The sequence below is a fragment of the Alexandromys fortis genome, unplaced genomic scaffold (genome assembly GCF_014885135.2).
Source record: "Alexandromys fortis isolate MF-2015 unplaced genomic scaffold, M_Fortis_MF-2015_v1.1 scaffold_3, whole genome shotgun sequence".
NCBI classification, from domain to species: Eukaryota; Metazoa; Chordata; class Mammalia; order Rodentia; family Cricetidae; genus Alexandromys; species Alexandromys fortis.
Window position 1 is genome coordinate 9810538 of NW_026067909.1, and position 17410 is coordinate 9827947.

The window sequence follows — 17410 nt, forward strand, 5'->3', positions numbered from 1 at the left end:
GCCATCACTTCCCCTGCCACTGTTGCCAGCCACATTTTGGGGGAGATTACTAATATAAGACCCGTGATATTTACTGAGATGAGCCCTGTAAATGGAATTAATTCCTGATTAGGTCTGGCTAACGTCAGACTGCTGCCCATAACATTACCTACTTCAGGGGCAAACAAACTGGTACTTCATGGGGATCGGGGGTTTGGTTCCTTCCCTGAAGAGTCTTTGGTGTGGAACCTAAGCAGAACAGGAACCTAGCAGGACCTGTCTCATAGGTACCTGAAATCTGAAATTAGGTCCCCTGAAGGGCCTCTAGCCACTCCTGCCATGTCTACAGCATCTGCCTAAGAACAGATGACTGTGACAGATGGCAATCTGAAGGAAAGACCCCAGAAATGAGTCACACAGTTCCCTGACACATCCACTATGCTCTGGGAAAGTTGGGCTGTCTCCTGAGACAAAGAGTCATGGGCCCTACCATCACCTTGGATGAAGGGCAGGCATATATGTACCAAACAGGCTGACTTAGCTCTTCAAATCCAAGCCAGATGCATGTCATAGTGAGAGGCAGGAAATGGCAGTCAGAGCAGTAATCCCCCTAACCATTCCCACGGTGTCTTACCACAGCCATGTCCATCCTGGGACAGTGTCCAAAAGAACCACAAACCAGATGGCTTTTGCTGCTCAGGACCTGGCCACTACCTATGCCTCAGCCCCATGACTGCTGTGCAAACAGCTGTCCACTGTTCTGAGCACAAAGGCCCAGGCAGGCTGCTCCTACCTCCACCCCTCCTACTGTGGATGCTGAGACTCCCACCCCTAGACCTCCCTATCTGATATTAATGATCCATTGGGAGCCCAGACACAATGCAGCTGTGACTCGCTGCCTACTTAATGTGCTGAAACACAAATGAATTATCGCTAGTCTCTGATTAATAGATCTGTAGTCTCCAGAATTAAAAGAAGGGATGGCTGGCAGCAGAGTCAGCACTGGTGGGGCTCTATGCCCAGCAAAAACACAAAGCTGGGCCTGGAGATGTCACATGACTGAGAGTCTGGGGCACCTAACCCTCAGGTCAGAACTGGGGTCCTTCAGGGGCACTGCAGGCAGAAAGTTCCCCACTAACTCAGGAACACACTTCTCCTGTGGTGTTCCCTGGTTGGGGTCTTTCATTAAGGGCAAGGCTCAGTCCTAGCTTTAGGAATACCTTCCTCTGGGCTCTCAGAATGATGACATCCTTTCATCAAATGTCCTTTTCATCCCCACCCCTACAGTGCTTCATCTAAACCAGGACTTCCCTTGCAGACCACAGGAGAGTCGTGTGGGGATGCTGCCTCCAAGTGGGCAGAGTTGAGACTTACAGTCTTCTGTATACAGCAAAGCTTCTAAGAGTAACACAAGGGGAGGGAGCCCAGAACCTTGTGAGACAGTAAAGGACCAGCTGTGGCTTAGGAAGCATAAGTGGACTCCCTTACACAGAAGAGAAGTGGAGCTGACTCCTCTACTGCCCAACACCTGGGCTCTGCAGCTATGGGCTGCACAAACCTCTACTGAGGGTGTGCCCAGACAGCACCAGCCCTAAACAGGGCAAATGTTCTTATGTCATCTTCTATAGGGCAGAACTCCCAACTTGGCAGAGTTAGAAAAGGTATCTGTTTCAGATTAGGCAAAGAACCCGAGCTAAGGATCGAGGAGGGGCCTTTCCTCAGTGCTATGGTCAGTCTCCAGCTGTGCTGGAGCTGCGGGCACTTTCCATGATTCCCTCCTTTCCTGGTCTCACTGGCAAAGTGAGTGTCAGATGCATTGTCTGCTGGCCAGTACTATGGGAGCAAGGAGATGTGAGGACTTCTATAGCCTCCTCCCAGCAGACAACTCCCAAGCGCTTGACATTCTTTCCCCAGTAGACACCGACCATCACACCCCAGGTCTTGGCCACAGTCAGCCTCTTTTCAATGTTCCTGGGAGTCTCCTTTGTGCTCAGTGAGGAAATCTCTACTTGGGTTTAGCTGGACATCTGTAGCACAGACCTGGCCACCCTTCTCTCACTGATTCCTCTTGGGTGATGGTCCCTCATTTCCTTTAGCCATTCAGAAGGGGCCTCCAGACTAGCACAGTGATGTGGTCAGGACAATCTGCCTGCCTCATGGCTATTCCTGGCTTCTGAGTAGGCCTCTACCTTTTGCAGGGTCTCATCCCCAACCCAGAGCCCAGAAGCTGAGGAAGGAAGGCCCTCCCAGGCCTATTCCCTCTCCCTTGGTCTTCCCTTAGGCTCCTCCAAACATAGGGGCCCACAATCTCACTCACACATGCTTCTGGCTCAGCAACTGGCTCCAGACCTCCACCACAAAACCATCAAAATGCTGGTTCTGAAAGAAACGTGCAGGTAGGAGAAATGGGAATCTAGGAGGATTAAGGGAAGACAGGAAGAAGCCACTGGCTGTGCCACCTGGCAAAGTAGCCCAATCACTTCCTCACAAGGCAAGACCTAGTCTGCACTACACATTCATTAATTCCTCTGAAGCAAGCAGCATGGGGAGGAGGTACCACATGGCAGCCAGAAGGGCAAAGGTGCTCAGTTGCCCACACTTCTCCACCCTTGCTGTAGCCCAGGCATACTGATGGCCAGCAGGGATGGGCCCACCCCAGGGAGAGTTATGGGGTTTTAGCCAAAGGAAGCTTTCTGGGCCTAGAGACAAATACTATCCCACCTTTGGGACTCCCACGGCTATGAGCAAGAGAGGGGTATAGTCTGAGTGGGGCTTATGCTATCCACCCTGGATGAAACAGGTTGCAAAGAAGACATCCATGAAAAAAAGTCAGGTAAGAGGAGCCAGGTCATACCACTTGTAATCTCAGTCCTGGATGTAGAGGCTGGTGGATCAGAAGTTCGAAGCCAGCCTCAGTTCTACATCGTGAATTCAAAGGCCAGTTTGAGCTATGTGAGATATGTCCCAAAAAATTTAAATAAAAAAAAAGGCCACTAAGATTGTTTAGCAGGTAAGGATGCTTTCTGTCAGGACTGAAAACCTGAGTTTGATGTCTGGAATTCATGAGGTGGGAAAGAATAACTCAGCAAGTTGTCTCTCTGCCCTCTACAAATAAGTGTGCCATTACAGGGCTGGAGAGATGGCTCAGTGGTTAAGAGCATTGCCTGCTCTTCCAAAAGTCCTGAGTTCAATTCCCGGCAACCACATGGTGGCTCACAACCATCTGTAATGAGGTCTGGTGCCCTCTTCTGGCCTGCAGACATACACACAGACAGAATATTATATACATAATAAATAAATATTTAAAAAAAAGTGTGCCATTACATGTACACACAAAAATAAATATGTCTGTCTGTCTGTCTGTCTTTCTCTTTTAAAAAAAAAAAAGAGGCACTGGGCATGGTGGCACAGGTCTTTAATCCCACCACTTGGGAAGCAGAAGCAAGTGGATCTCTGTAAGTTTGAGGTCAGCCTGTTTACAGAGGGAGTTCCAGGCTAGCTAAGGCTATTACATGGAGAAACCCTGTCAAAAAACCAAAAAGCCAGACAGTAGCAGTGCACATCTTTAATCCCAGCAGTCGGGAAACAGAGACAGGTAGATCTCTGTGAGTTCAAGGCCAGCCTGGTGTACAGAGAGAGTTCCAGAACAGACTGCAAAGCTACAGGGAAACTCTCTGTCTTGAAAAACCACAAAAAGAAAAAAAAAAAAAAAAAAAGAGGAGCCAGGTGTGGGCCCTTTGGGAGCCTCAGTCAAAGAGGGAAGCAAATGAGTAGGAGAGTGGGGAGTGGGAGGTACAGCCTGTTGGAGAAGTGGGGCCTGGTGGCTGGGCTCCTGGTGGCTGGGCTCCAAGCTTTATGGGCACTTACAGGTCCTGAGGAGTGCACGTCTCACCTTTGCCACCTGTACCACAGTCTTGCCGAGTTCTTCTATTTCATCCTCACTGTCTAAGACATTCTGGAAATCATCGTAAGTCCAGTCTTCAAAGAGAAGCCGGGGCACTGGTAGCAGGAGAGAGCACACAGAAAGATTGTGGCTATGAAACACTGAATTACCTTCTGCTACTTGTTTGCAAAAAGGTACCCCCTTGGCTTCCAGACCAGTGACAAGCAGGGAGGCTATCCAAGGCAGGAGGAAGGAGGGGGACAAGGAGATGCTAACATATCAAATACTCCTAGGGCTCCACCTTTCAGGAAACTGCCTGGGCCAGACCCCAGTTCATCTAGATCCTTGCTGCTGTTACTCTACCTCAGTCTGACCTGGTAGCTTCCACTCCTGCGCCACAGGAGGGGAAGGCCAGGCCCCTTCCTGTCATTGCTTCTGAGCCTCCAGTAGTTTCCCCTAAGCCTGAGTCTCACAGGCTTCTTCTGCTGTCCTCAGGTTCATGCTGTTCTTTGGGAAAATTTTCCTCCCCATACCAGTTGTGAGCTTCAGAGGCATAGGAAAGGTAGGGACAAGGTCACCCTCAGGCAGGCCCAGTCTAGGGTCTGGCTCCAGGAAACTCAGTAACGCTTGCTGGACAGGAAGAAAGAAGGAAGAAAGGACTATGCAGGAAAATCACCAGCCAAAGAAGGAGGTGCTTGAGTTGGTGGTCAAGCTCAGCTGACTGCTCAGAGCATTCAAGGGTGAGATTTACCCTCAAGTGGCATAGCCTAGATGGGAAGGAATGTGAAAGGACCCTAGGTCGACCCTCGGAAGGTTGTGCCATCTACATAGTATGGCTGAGGCTGCTCTCCTGACCATGCCCAGGCCTGCTGGACTCACCTATGCGCAGGCCTTTGGCATGCTTCTTGACAGCTCGCATCCACCCTGTTAGAGATGAAAGGGACAGTCAGTATACAGCATATGTCCAGTCCAAAGATCCAGACCATTGCCCACTCCTGTCCCAGCCCAGAGGCAGCCTTACAGTTACTCCTACCCTCTATCTCCTCTACACCACTCCCTCTTCCTGCCCCCAGTCCCTTCCTCCCATCGTCATTCCCAGGTCTTCACAGCATCGGAGAACTCCAAAACCAGGTAGCCCTCTCCTATCAATTCCGTGGTTCAGCTGTGTGGACCAGGCTCCTCAAGAGCAGGTGTCAGCAGTGAGCTGTCCTTCTCTAGCCTCTGCTCCTCTTTGGCCCAAAGGCAGAACACTAAGGAAGAGACTGACAAGGGGGAGCCAATCATTTCACTGCTCAGCTGTACAACTTGCCTTCCTTACGCTCACATGCAGCCCTGACATTCATGAGAAGGAACAACAGCTCCCGGGTCTAGAGTCAGAAAGGAAGGAAAGGACACAAATTCCCAGTGCTCTTCAGTCTGTCATCTACTGGACAGTCTCTCACCTCCTATAGCTGACCACACAGAGGACCTTACAGTGGTGATCACCTCAGGGACTATCTTTACCTGGCAGACCATGTGGTGTGAGACGGCAAACTACATGTCCCTCCACTCACACCCACGTACATACCTAGTCACACTTGACATCTCTCATGGTCACACTCCTACAATCACATCCAGAGTCATACCCACATAGGCCTTGAATTTATAATTCTCCTGCTTCAACTTCCTGAGTAGCAGGGATTACAGGCCTATAACAGCAGAGTCACAATCAACATATTCACACTAATACTCACTAGTCATGATACCTAGCTGGGTGTGGTAGCACTTGGGAGGAAGAGACAGGTGGATCTTTGTGATTTCAAGGCTAGCCAGGGCTACATAGTCAGACTCTGTCTCAAAAACAAAACAAGCACATAACCAGAGTCACATACTCTCAGACACGCACAAACACATCCACACCCACACATAGTACACTTTTATACTCACACAGACACATGTGCACACTATCATACTCTTCTTAGCCCTCAGAGCACACAGATAAAAAGAAGTGGAAAAACCTTGGTCCACATCATGGAGGCCTGTGATTTCAAACATCTCACGACCACGTCTCTTCAGCTGTAGCCAGACTGGTGAGATCTGTGTGAACTTGCTCCCAAAGACTTTGGCAACATCATAGCCATGGCTGTTCCACTGGTAGAGGAAAGAGAGGGGAGAGAAAGAACAGTGTTGCCATGCTGCTGTCACTTGATGCTCTGGACATGTCCAGGGCAGCCATCAGTGGTGTGGGAGGGCCTTCTGTCTATGTATTGCTTTTATTGGTTAATGAATAAAGAAACTGCTTTAGCCTGTAGTAAGGCAGAACTTAGCTAAGCAGAGAAAACTAAACTGAATGCTGGGAGAAAGAAGGCGGAGTCAGGAGAAGACATGTAGCCCAACTGGAGACAGACATTGGAACTTTACCTGGTAAGTCACAGCCTTGTGGTGATACACAGATTAATGGAGATGGGTTAATTTAAGATATGAGTTAGCCAGAAATACGCTTAACCTATTGGCCAAACAGTATTGCATATAATATGGGTACTATGTGATTACTTCGGGGCTGAGCAGTCGGAAACAAACAAGTGGCCTCCTACTACACATCATTATCAACAGTGCAGGACTTGAGCTACCATCAGTTCCCTGCCTGGGCTTCCTTCTCTCCCTTTACAAAACTCCTGGGATTGTAACCCACTGCCTGGGATCTAGGCTGATGTCCCTTCACTGGGGCTCTACAAGCCCCCACTTCGACTAGACAGCCCTAGAGTCCTCTCTACACTCAGGAGGAATTGCTGTGGGGAGGGGAATCTCCTGAAGCCACAGGGAGCAAGCCCGAAGAAAACCATGGTACCCTCCCCTCTGACATTTCTATGCTAGCATCTCTCCTACAGTCTCACAGGAGCAGCAGCCAGGGAGAAAACACCAGCCAGGAGGACAGCCCGGTTTGGCACCACAAAACTCTGACTTACCGGAGTGACATAGCCTAGGACCTCTCCAGCAAAGTTTCTCTCCCGAGCCCTTGCTGAGCAGTAGCTACGATGTTCAAGAACCACATCCTCAGCTTTGATGTCCGTCACCACCAGACCCCGATCTTGGACAGGTTTATCTGAAAACTGAGTCTGAAACAAAAGGGAGAGAAGAAAGCTGTCTAATATCTGTTCTCACCATGAATTGTGGCATTAGAAGCAGCAGGAGCAGCAGCAAGTCTGTTCTTTCTGTTTGGCTGCAGACCATGTCTCTGGATTAACATGGCACTACTCACCTAAAGACCTTATAGGTAGAGGACTAAGGCCACAGTAGATGACTAATTTAGAAGGGCTCTAGCACTCAGCGAACAAAGCAGCATTTCCCAGGGGCTATTCATACCTTAATCTGAGCTGGAGATCTGGCAGGAGGCTACCGTGGCTCCTTCTACATATGAAGATTGACATTTACTCAAGAACACTGGGCATCTAGGCACCATAGGTCCATACACTGAGGATGTGTCAAACATATGCTATCCCACTGGCCAAGCCCTACCTGCATCTCCCAACCAGGATGCTAATATGCCTGCCTCTACCCCACCGCTGCTCCTAGAAATCTTCCATCAGGTTCTCAGCTGGCCAGTTCTGTCCACACTTTGGGGGCCCATTGTAGCCTTCCCTGATTTCCCAGTGTTTGACTCCCTGGTCTTCCTGTGAGAGACAGAGTTTCTATTGCTGTGATGAAACACCATGAATTGAGAAAATTGGTGAGGAAAGGATTTTATTGGTTTACATTTCTATATCACTGTTCATCCCTGAATGAAGTCAGAACAGGAACTCAAATAGGGCAGGAACCTGAAGGTAGGAGGCAGGAACTGATGCAAAGGCCATGAATGGTGCTGCTAACTGGGTTGCTCATCATGGCTTGTGTGTAGTCTGCTTTCTTATAGAACCCAGGACCACCAGCCAGGGATGGTACCACCTACAATAGGCTGGACCTTCCCCCATCAATCACAAATTAAGAAAATGCCTTGCAGGCTTGCTTACAATCCAATCTTATGGAGGCAATCTCTTAATTGAGGTTCCCTCCTCTTGGATGACTTTAGCTTGTATCAAGTTCACATAAAACCATCCAGCACAGATAGAGATGCCCACTGTATGGGTTCTCTGCCCCAAAGTACAGAGCATCTATCGGTTCAGGCCTGGGTCATAGGTGTGGTCCTGTGTCAGCAGCCTGGTCAGCAGCATGGGGACTACTGGGGCTAAGGAGGGATCTGGATGGGGGACCGCATTTGGGTTTGCAATCCCTAGAAATGTCCCAAAAGAACATCACAAGGGTCATGACAGAAACACAGTTTGGAACTGTAAAGATGAGAGAATTCAACAACCATGGAATAGTGACAGCAGACAGAAGATGGAAAATGTCACAGCATACAGAGTCTGAGTAAGGAGGATGGATAATGATACCAAAGGGCCTGTTTCCTCCAGTTCCAGAGGCTGTAAACTCACAGCCTCAGCGAGAGTCATTCCCAGAGTCACGCAGGCTGCCTACCGGCACGCTGCTAGCTTGTCAGAAAGCTGTGTAGGAGCCAGGAGCCAAGACACTCCTGGTTCACAAAGGTCCCAGCCAGGTAGGACAAGTTAGCTCTTAGCCACTGTGGTCACCTCAAGTTCCCTACCTTTTCCAGCAGCATCTTTGAGGCAGCTTTTTTGGCATCTGACTTTGACAGGGTGGTGTGAACGGAGCCACAGGCCAGAGCAAGCCAGAGGACATGAAGAAGTGGCCACATGGTGGGCGTGTCACAGAAGGAACCAATTTCTAGGTCCAGGGGGCTGCAGAAAGGAGTACATGAAGGCAGATGACCAGAACAGAAATACAGCATGAACAGACAACTGTACTTATTCTAATAGGGCTTAAGTCCTCAGGGCCTTTAGGCCAGCCCTTCCTACTAAAGTTAAGCCTCTAGAACTTCTAGATTTCCCTGCCCAGATCACCAGGTCCCCTCAGACAATTGCAAGCTGTCTAAAGATGTCTTCCCAACACAAACCAGCCAGCCAACTAGGAAAACTGACTCCCACATTCCCCACAAATCTAAAGAGACTTCAGCAGCAATGAGGCTGAAGTATGAAATAATGAAGTCATAGAAGGTGCTAGAACAAACTATGGACAACTACTTATGTAATCCCAGGGCAGAGAAGCAGTTTTCAAGTATATCAATAAGGAGAAAGTATACAAAAGAAAGTGTCACCAGAGTTCAGTATTTAAAAATGTGTAACTTTCAGGGCTGGAGAAATGGCTCAGCAGTTAAGAGCACTGACTTCTTATCCAGAGGACCCAGGTTCACTTCTTAGCACTTACATGGCAGCTCACAATTTTCTGTAACTCCAGTTCTAGGGGATTTGACACCCTTACACAGACATACATGCAGGCAAAACCACCAACGCTCATGAAATAAAAATAAAGTTTTTAAAATGTGTAACTTTCAAAGCTGGGCACTGTGTCAAGTGCCTATAGTTTCAACTACTGGGGAGGCTGAAACAAAAAGCTTGCTTGAGCCCAAGGAGTTCATGGCTCGCTTGGGCAACACAGCAAGACCCTGCCTTAAATTTTTAAAAAAGATAAGTAAAACTTTCATTTAGAAAGTAAAAAGCAGCTGGGCGGTGGTGGCGCACGCCTTTAATCCCAGCACTAGGGAGGCAGAGGCAGGTGGATCTCATTGAGTTCGAGTCCAGCCTGGTCTAAGAGCTAGTTCCAGGACAGGCTCCAAAGCTACAGAGAAACCCTGTCTCAAAAAAAAAAAAAAAAAAAAACCAAAAAAAACCAAACAACAACAACAACAAACCCACCTTATTTGGGACACATTTGACAAATTTCTACCCATAATTATCCATAATATTCAAAAATTTTTTTGGTTTTTCCAGACAGGGTTTCTCTGTGTAGTAACCTTGATTGGCCTGGAACTCACTCTGTAGACCAGGCTGGCTTTGAACTAGAGATCTATCTGCCTCTGCCTTCCGAGTGCTGGGATCAAACAACAGCCAAGGAAATAAAAATAAATTTTTATGTTATAAATAAAAAAGCCTGGTGTGGTAGCACGTGCCTGTAACCCAGAACTTAGAGAGGTAGAGGCAGCAGGATCAGGAGTTCCAAGGTCAGATATGGATGTGGAAGCCAGTCTGTTACAGGAAACTCTATCTCAAAAATAAACAAGCAAACAAATGGACCAAAAAGACATTCCAGTAAACAACGTCCCACTATAAATACAAGAAGAGGTTTCAAATATAGAGATACTTAAAAGCCTGGGAATAAAGGAACAAAACACAGGTGAAACCTAAGATGGCGTCTCCACTCAGTATGTGAAGGGTTAAGAATGCTTCCTGGGAAAACAACTCACTCTTGGGCTCAGCGGGAATTTCGCTGGGAAAGGCCTTTGAATGACAATGTGGCCATAAATATTACACTGTCCACCATACACTTCCTTCCTTTTACAAGTTCCATTTCAAAGAACTTGTCTGTCTGTCGTTGCCCCCCCCCCCGCCCCCCCCCCACAGGAATCAAGCTTAGGGACCCAAAACCTCTGATACTGGAACTCAAACGAGCATAACGGTGCCTATGATGGTGATCAATGCAAAAACACCACAAACTGCATTCATGCAGCACAGCCTGTTGTCATTTGCTTGAGGCAGGATCTTATTAGGAACATCCCAGCTGGTCTCCAACTCAAGATCCTCCTGCTTCAGCCTCCCAGTGACAGGACGACAGGCATACACACACCGTCATCCGAGCCCAGCTGTCTTGTTTTTATGTGCATAGTGCGCACATAAAGTATATAAGGAGCAAAAGTAGAAGCTGATAGGGATCTACGGGTCGTTTCCTTTCACCTCTATTTTCTGCACCGAATTTTCATTAGTTGTACAATTCACTTTTAGGTTCTAGGAGATTCTGGATAAACATGGACCATCTGGGCTGTCAATCCTTCGTGGGACTTCAAGACAAGGTGTGCAGAAGTGTATCAATCTAGTTGTATGTTTCTGGCAACACACAGTTTACTAGACCAAGCTAAAGAGACTCACATAACCCCAGGAGGGTTCTGTGGAGACTGACCCAGCCCAACAGGTGAGCATACAGTTTTCCTCTGTGGTCAAGAGCACCTAAAGATGCCAGAATCCTTGGCTGAAAGGCTCCAGAAAAGGCAGCCAGGCAGAGTATGAGCCATTAACAGTACCTTAGAGGCAGGCCCACTCCAATGCCTGCCCACCCATTCCCAGGACCTCCCAGGCTGGCTGCTTGTTTCCCTTCTACTTCCCGTTGCTGTCACTTCCCTGAGACTGCTCCTGGGGTGACCTGTGGAAAGCTAAGATTGTGGCCGTAAGCCTTGAGGACACCAACCAACACACCTGTGTGGACCTATGACTAATAAGTGGTCTTTGAGTAAGGCAAACCAGGAAGATTCCATTAACTACAAAACCAGCAGAAAATCTAGACCTCAGGCACTGAGGACTTAGGAAAAAAACTGTAGAGTATATAAAATAATACCGGATGCTTGAAGCCTCCAGCAAAGGCACTGTTTGCTCTAAAAACTGGCTGTTTAGAGGGGTAAGATCTATGATTCTCTCAGCCTGGTCTCCCATCCCACCAGTTTTTCCTCCATGACAAAATGAGAATTAAGAGGAGATAATTCTGTATCTCACGTTACCCAGCTCGCCCACCCTGTCTTCACAATTGTGAAGCTTCAACTCCGAGGTTCGTAGCCCCAGGGAATGGGAAAACCTGACCACAATATAGGCTTGGGACCAGTGGCCCAGGAAAACATACAGCTTGCTTGGCCAGTTTGAGCCTGTGACTACCCTAGTTCCCAAGGATGTCTTTAGCCTCTGCACCTACATAAGCAAGGCTTCTCTCCCCTGGGTGAAGAACTGGGTCACAGAAGGAAAGTAATAAGAAACCAGGGGTAAGTAGTCCAGGACTGAGTGTATGTCCAGGTTCCCTGTGATCTTGAGTCTCTACTAATATCTGTTATCTAGACCTGCAGCTGAGCCTCTGTTCACCTCATCAAAAGGCCCTTGGCCTACCACCTCCTTATCCCCTGGCCTGAGACCTTATACCTACAGGAAGAAAGGGTGAAAGAAGCCTAGCCTGGGGGCCCAGGCCTAGAACCCCACTACTTGGGACTTGAAGTACAAGGATCTAAAGTTTAAGACCTGTCTGTACTACAGACTTCTAAGCCGGTTTAGATCACTCATCAAGACCCTTTCTCAAAATAAGGAGGAAAGGCTGGGAATGTAGCTTGGTAATTCGGCAGTCTTCTAGAACACATAAGGCCTTGCATTCAACTCCAAATGCCCACTTGCCAAAAAATAAGGGAGATGGGATGCGCTGAAGAGATGGCTCAGCAACTCAAAGGATGCTCTGTGCCTGCAGAAGACCTGAGTTAGATTTCCCAGCATTCACAGCAGATGCTCACCACCACCTGTAACCCCAGCTCCAGGGGATCTGACACCCCTCTCTGATTTCTGTAAACATCTGCACTCACATGCTCACACAGACACAAACATCTATGTGTACTTAAAAAAAAAAAAAAAACCAAACAACTTTTTAAGGGATGGAGAGATGGCTCAGTGGTTAAGAGCACCAGCTGCCCTTTCAAAGAACCTGAGTTCAATTCTCAGCATCCACATGGTGGCTTACAACCATGTGGGGCTACAGATCCCATAGCACTGGAAGGACTGTCTTAGTGAGGCCGACAGTTACAGCAGAAGCTTTCAAATCTTCCTCAAGCGGACTTGAAGCAAGATATGTAAGGTGCTTCCTACAAAGAAATGCATTAATGTGTGCAAACTGTGTATTTATCTGTTGCATGTGTGCAGATTAAAGAAGCTAATCAGAGTTGACTTCAGTTCTCTTTTAAGACTTAGCTTTCAGGGGCTAGAGAGATGGCTCAGCAGTTAGGAGCGCTGGTTGCTTTTCCAGAGGACCTGAGCTTGATTCCCAGCATCTACAAGTCAGCTGACAGCTGCCCAACTCCAGTCTCAGGGGATCTAATGACCTCTTCGGGCACTGCAAACACTCGGAGCACAGACAAACATGCAGAACTCACACACACACACAAATGAAGTTGGTGAGAACACTACAAGTGGGGTAGGCTGGAGAGATGGCTCAGCAGTTAAGAGCATTGGCTACTTTTCCAGAGGATCCGGGTTCAATTCCCAGCACCCACATGGCAGCTCACAACTGTGTGTAACTCCAATTCCAAGGGCTCTGACACCCCAGCAAAAACACTAATACACATAAAATAAATAAACCACTTTTTAAAAGTAAAAAAGGAAAGAACTAGCTTTAGACTGGGCATAGTGGGTCAATCTGAGATGCCAGCACTAGGAAGATGGCAGCAGAAAGATTAAGAGTATAAGGTCTTAAAAAAAATGAGTACAAGGTCAGTTGTACCTATGCAGTTGAGTTCAAGGCCTGGCTGGGCTAAGAGATCCTGTATCAAAACAACAATAACAAAAAGATGGCCTTTGGCCCTCAGACTGATCTCCTGCTTTGGTATTAAAAGACTTTTGAGGGATGCTGACTGATGTGCCTGACTGTTAGCTACCACCACCTATTAGTGTTTTAGTGCCAGGAATCAAATCCATGGCTCCACACATACTAAGCAAACACTGGGCCACATTTTCATCCCTCTGAGTTCTTTAATAGATTCATTGCTCTTATAGCAAACATGACAGTCATCCTACATTCTTACTTTTGAGGACACATTTAGGAGCAAACTGTTCATATGAAAAGGTAGGTGAGTGCATGGTTGGAAATGAAGGTGACATAAGAAACAGGATGATCACAACCCCAGGTGACATTTATTGACCATATGTTGCATGCCAAACCTGGTGAGTTACCCACAAGTTCTCGCCACAGCTCAGGACCCAGGTATCAGTGTTGTTCCCATTCACAGACGAGGAGAGCAATGCAGGGGGCAGCCCACTAAGCCTTGGGGCTATGGCTACCACACCATGACCAAGTGCACAAGGCAATGCAAACATGACCGCTAAAGGATGGCTCAAGTTCCAGCTCCGTCAAGAGCACACTGTCTCTTGGACCCATTGGCGCCAATCTAGAGACCTGTGGAAAGTCCTTTGGAAATGTTCCAGGATAGTCTTCAAGGTTTGAGGGTGTGCTGAGGGTAAGACGCGGCCTCATGCACCCAGCAAACCTGAAGGAACCCACACAACTTGCTGTATACCCTCCTACCTCAGGCTGGGCTTGCCAGCCACCATTCTGCCACACTGAGCTCATGCATCCACTATAGCCCCACTAACTTGTTTGCACACTCGTGACTCCTCAAGTTATGTACACTCACACAACTAACAACCTCTGATCCATGCTTCTCCACACGCAGCCACACTGGCACATGCTCACACTCATTACTGCCGACGTGCACACACACACTTCCTGCCACTTCTCCTCCTACCCCACCCCCCTTTTTTCCGAGACAAGGTCTCATAATGTAGCCCGCTGTCCTGAACTCACTGTGTAGACCAGGCTGGCTTAGAACTCACAGAGATCCATCTGCCTGCCTTTGCCTCCCATGTGCTAGGATTAAAGTCCTGTGCCATCGCTTCCGGCTCTCTCCTGTCTATATAGTGACTTGTGAATCTCACAGTCTCATATTACTGTTTGCTCAAAAGTGCCCTCACGTTAACACGCTTGCCCTGGCACTCCTACACAAGGACAAGGTCACATTCTCTTCCGGACTTTCTCTCATCCTGACACTTTTTCACCCTTGTTCCCACTAACACAGTTGTTCCTGTCCTCACACTCATTCTCACCCTAGCAAATCCATTCATCTTCACACCTGCTCTCACCTCACACATACACATTCGGGCCCTCACACTGCCGCTCACCCTCATTATCAGCTCACTTTACACACTGACACACTTGTTTCCTCACTGTCACACCTGCTCATCCTCACACTAGCTCACACTCAACCTCACACCTGCTTATCCTCACACTAATTCACCCTCACATCTGCTCATCCTCACACTAGCTCACACTCAACCTCACACCTGCTCATCCTCACACTAGCTCACCCTCACATCTGCTCACCCTCACACTAGCTCACACTCACATCTGCTCATCCTCACACTAGTTCACCCTCACATCTGCTCATCCTCACACTAGTTCACCCTCACATCTGCTCATCCTCACACTAGTTCACACTCACATCTGCTCATCCTCACACTAGTTCACACTCACTCTCACACCTGCTTGTTCTCATGCCAGCTCACATTCACCCTCACACCTGCTCATCCTCACACTAGCTCACACTCACCCTCACACCTGCTCATTCTCACACCAGCTCACACTCACCCTCACATCTGCTCATTCTCACACTAGCTCACATTCACATCTGTTTATCCTCCTCACACCTGCTCATTCTCACACTGGCTCACACTCACATCTGTTTATCCTCCTCACACCGCTCATTCTCGCACTGACACATCGTTCTCACCCTCACACCGCTCATTCTCACACACTCCCTCACCCTCACACTCGCAGCCCCCTCAGACGCTCTCATCCACGCGCTCTCCTTCCCGCTCACACTCGGCCCGTTCTGTCCGGAGAGAGCCTCGCTGCCCGGCGTTCCCGCATCGTGACGCGGAAGCAGAGGCAGTCCACGAACGAGCAGGCGTCGCCGCCGCCGCCGGGCTCACCTTCATGTCAGAAGACCGGCCAGACCCATCAAGCACGGCCGGAAGACGATTCATCGGGCCGGAAGTCCCGCCCACAGGCCACCGCGCGCTATCGCTGCGCCACGCCAGCTTCCTATATGCCATGCGCACGGCACGCTGGGACGAGGCGGGGCCAAGATAGCTGGAGGGCGGGGTTAGAGGTGAAGCCTTGTAGAAGCCGGCAGGGCGGAGCAGGGCGAAGGGCGGAGGGTGGGCCGGGACTCGGCAGTTGGGTGGGGACAGTGCCGCGAGCGCGGACTGGGTACTGCGTGACCGTGGATCTGTTTCCGCTTGTGCAGCCAGTCTCCTACTTGCTCAGGACCTGGCCTGCAGTAGAATCGTGCAGTCAGATCCCGAGATCCTCGCGGAGCTCCTGCTGCTGTTGCTGAGCGTCTCCGGCTGCGGGCTTGCTGGCTGTCTGGCTTAGTGCCCGCGCTGAAGTCTACGTCACGTCCACATTTGAGACCATCCGGGCGTCCAGCCTGAGGGTCTTGGGAACCTATCCCTGCCAAGCCTGGGTAGCACTGGCGCCTACGCGCGTGGTCAATTCCATGGTCTCCCAGGAGTGTCAGGACCGACCCTGTTTCATGCACTCTGTGCGCTAGGCCTTCCTTGGTCCTCTCTCTGCATTAACCCTGCTGCTACATTTCTGTCAGCATCCACAGGTCTGCAGTGCCCACTGCACGGTCTCCAGCAGGGACACTGCGTCAGGAGATGTAACATCCTTCCACGGATGGCCTCGCACAGCGAACATTCTGCCTGTCAGAATCCCAGCGCTGTCCCTGTCTTCGTTTTGGTCTTGCAAATTGTAGGAACCAGAACCCAGGGAGGCAGACAACTCTCTCTCCACCCTCATTTCAGCCTTAGCAAGGGGAAGTAAGGCCAGACAATTCTACGAGTGGGTTGAATGCACACGTGACCAGCATTTTTTATTTTTTCATCAAGCTGACTGGTCCCCACCCCCATCCCTCGCTGTTCCCAGCAGTTTCCTGCAGAAAACCACATTTGGCCTGAACACACCCAGTTAAACCCTCCGCCGAGCTCCACCAGGGCCTGTGGCAGAATTCGCAGTGTGACTGTTTCCCCATTCCTGCTGCTGCAGAGGTTTCTCACTGAGCTGAGCTTGGTGTTCTTCCTTCCTAATCACGTTTCCTCCTTTCTCTTCCCCATATTCTCTGCCAGCGGGGCCGGGTGTGTGTGCTAAGGCATGTTGTGCATCACCATCTGCTTTCCTGGCATCCAGTTCAGCACCCTGCTGCCCAGACTTCAGGTGCGGCAGAGCTACATTGGATGTCCTGAGAATTGTGCGGTCCTAGAAATACTAATGAGCCCAACGCTCTTTTTTTTTTTATTATTGGTTTGTTGTTTTCGAGACAGGGTTTCTCTGTGTAGCCCTGGCTGTCCTGGAACTAACACCAGACTGGCCTCAAACTCGTGGAGATCTGCCTGCCTCTGCCTCCTGAGTGCTGGAATTAAAGGTGTGCACCACCACTGCCCAACTGAGACCAACATTGTCTTAAGCCAGCAAAGACGTTTTGGCCACCAATCCAATTGAGGTCAGAGGTCTCTGAACTAAAAACTTGGAAAATCCACTAAGGATTCAATTCTTGATCTGTGTTGGTAAGAACAGAAAGCAAAGATCCCAAGACCAGTCCCTCTGCAGGACTCCATTGGATAGATGCTCAGGAGCCTGTTGAGAAGCTAGCACACACAAAAAAGCCCCCCACCCCTTCCACCCACAACCCCGCTACACAGCTGGACCAAGGTGCAAGATCCCTGGTGTGTGTGTGTGTGTGTGAACACTGGCTTCCCCCCTCCATGTTGGGATTGAACCCAGGGCCAAACACCTACTAGGTAAGCGCTCAATCACTGAGCTACATCC

The 17410-nt window shown here is 49.2% G+C and overlaps 1 protein-coding gene across 2 annotated transcripts in view; it reads right to left on the minus strand.

Moving 5' to 3' along the window:
• Positions 1 to 15642, minus strand: part of Chid1 (chitinase domain containing 1) — a 50446-nt gene extending 34804 nt beyond the window's left edge. For both annotated transcript variants that reach the window (XM_050137664.1, XM_050137663.1), the window contains exons 1-7: positions 15511 to 15642; positions 8481 to 8634; positions 6808 to 6957; positions 5860 to 5992; positions 4742 to 4786; positions 3872 to 3978; positions 2297 to 2358 (exon numbers count right to left, since the gene is read on the minus strand). In XM_050137664.1, the coding sequence (XP_049993621.1) occupies positions 2297 to 2358; positions 3872 to 3978; positions 4742 to 4786; positions 5860 to 5992; positions 6808 to 6957; positions 8481 to 8591 (608 nt within the window). In that variant the 5' untranslated portion in view covers positions 8592 to 8634; positions 15511 to 15642. The remainder of the gene's footprint in view (positions 1 to 2296; positions 2359 to 3871; positions 3979 to 4741; positions 4787 to 5859; positions 5993 to 6807; positions 6958 to 8480; positions 8635 to 15510) is intronic.
• Positions 15643 to 17410: the final 1768 nt, after the last annotated feature.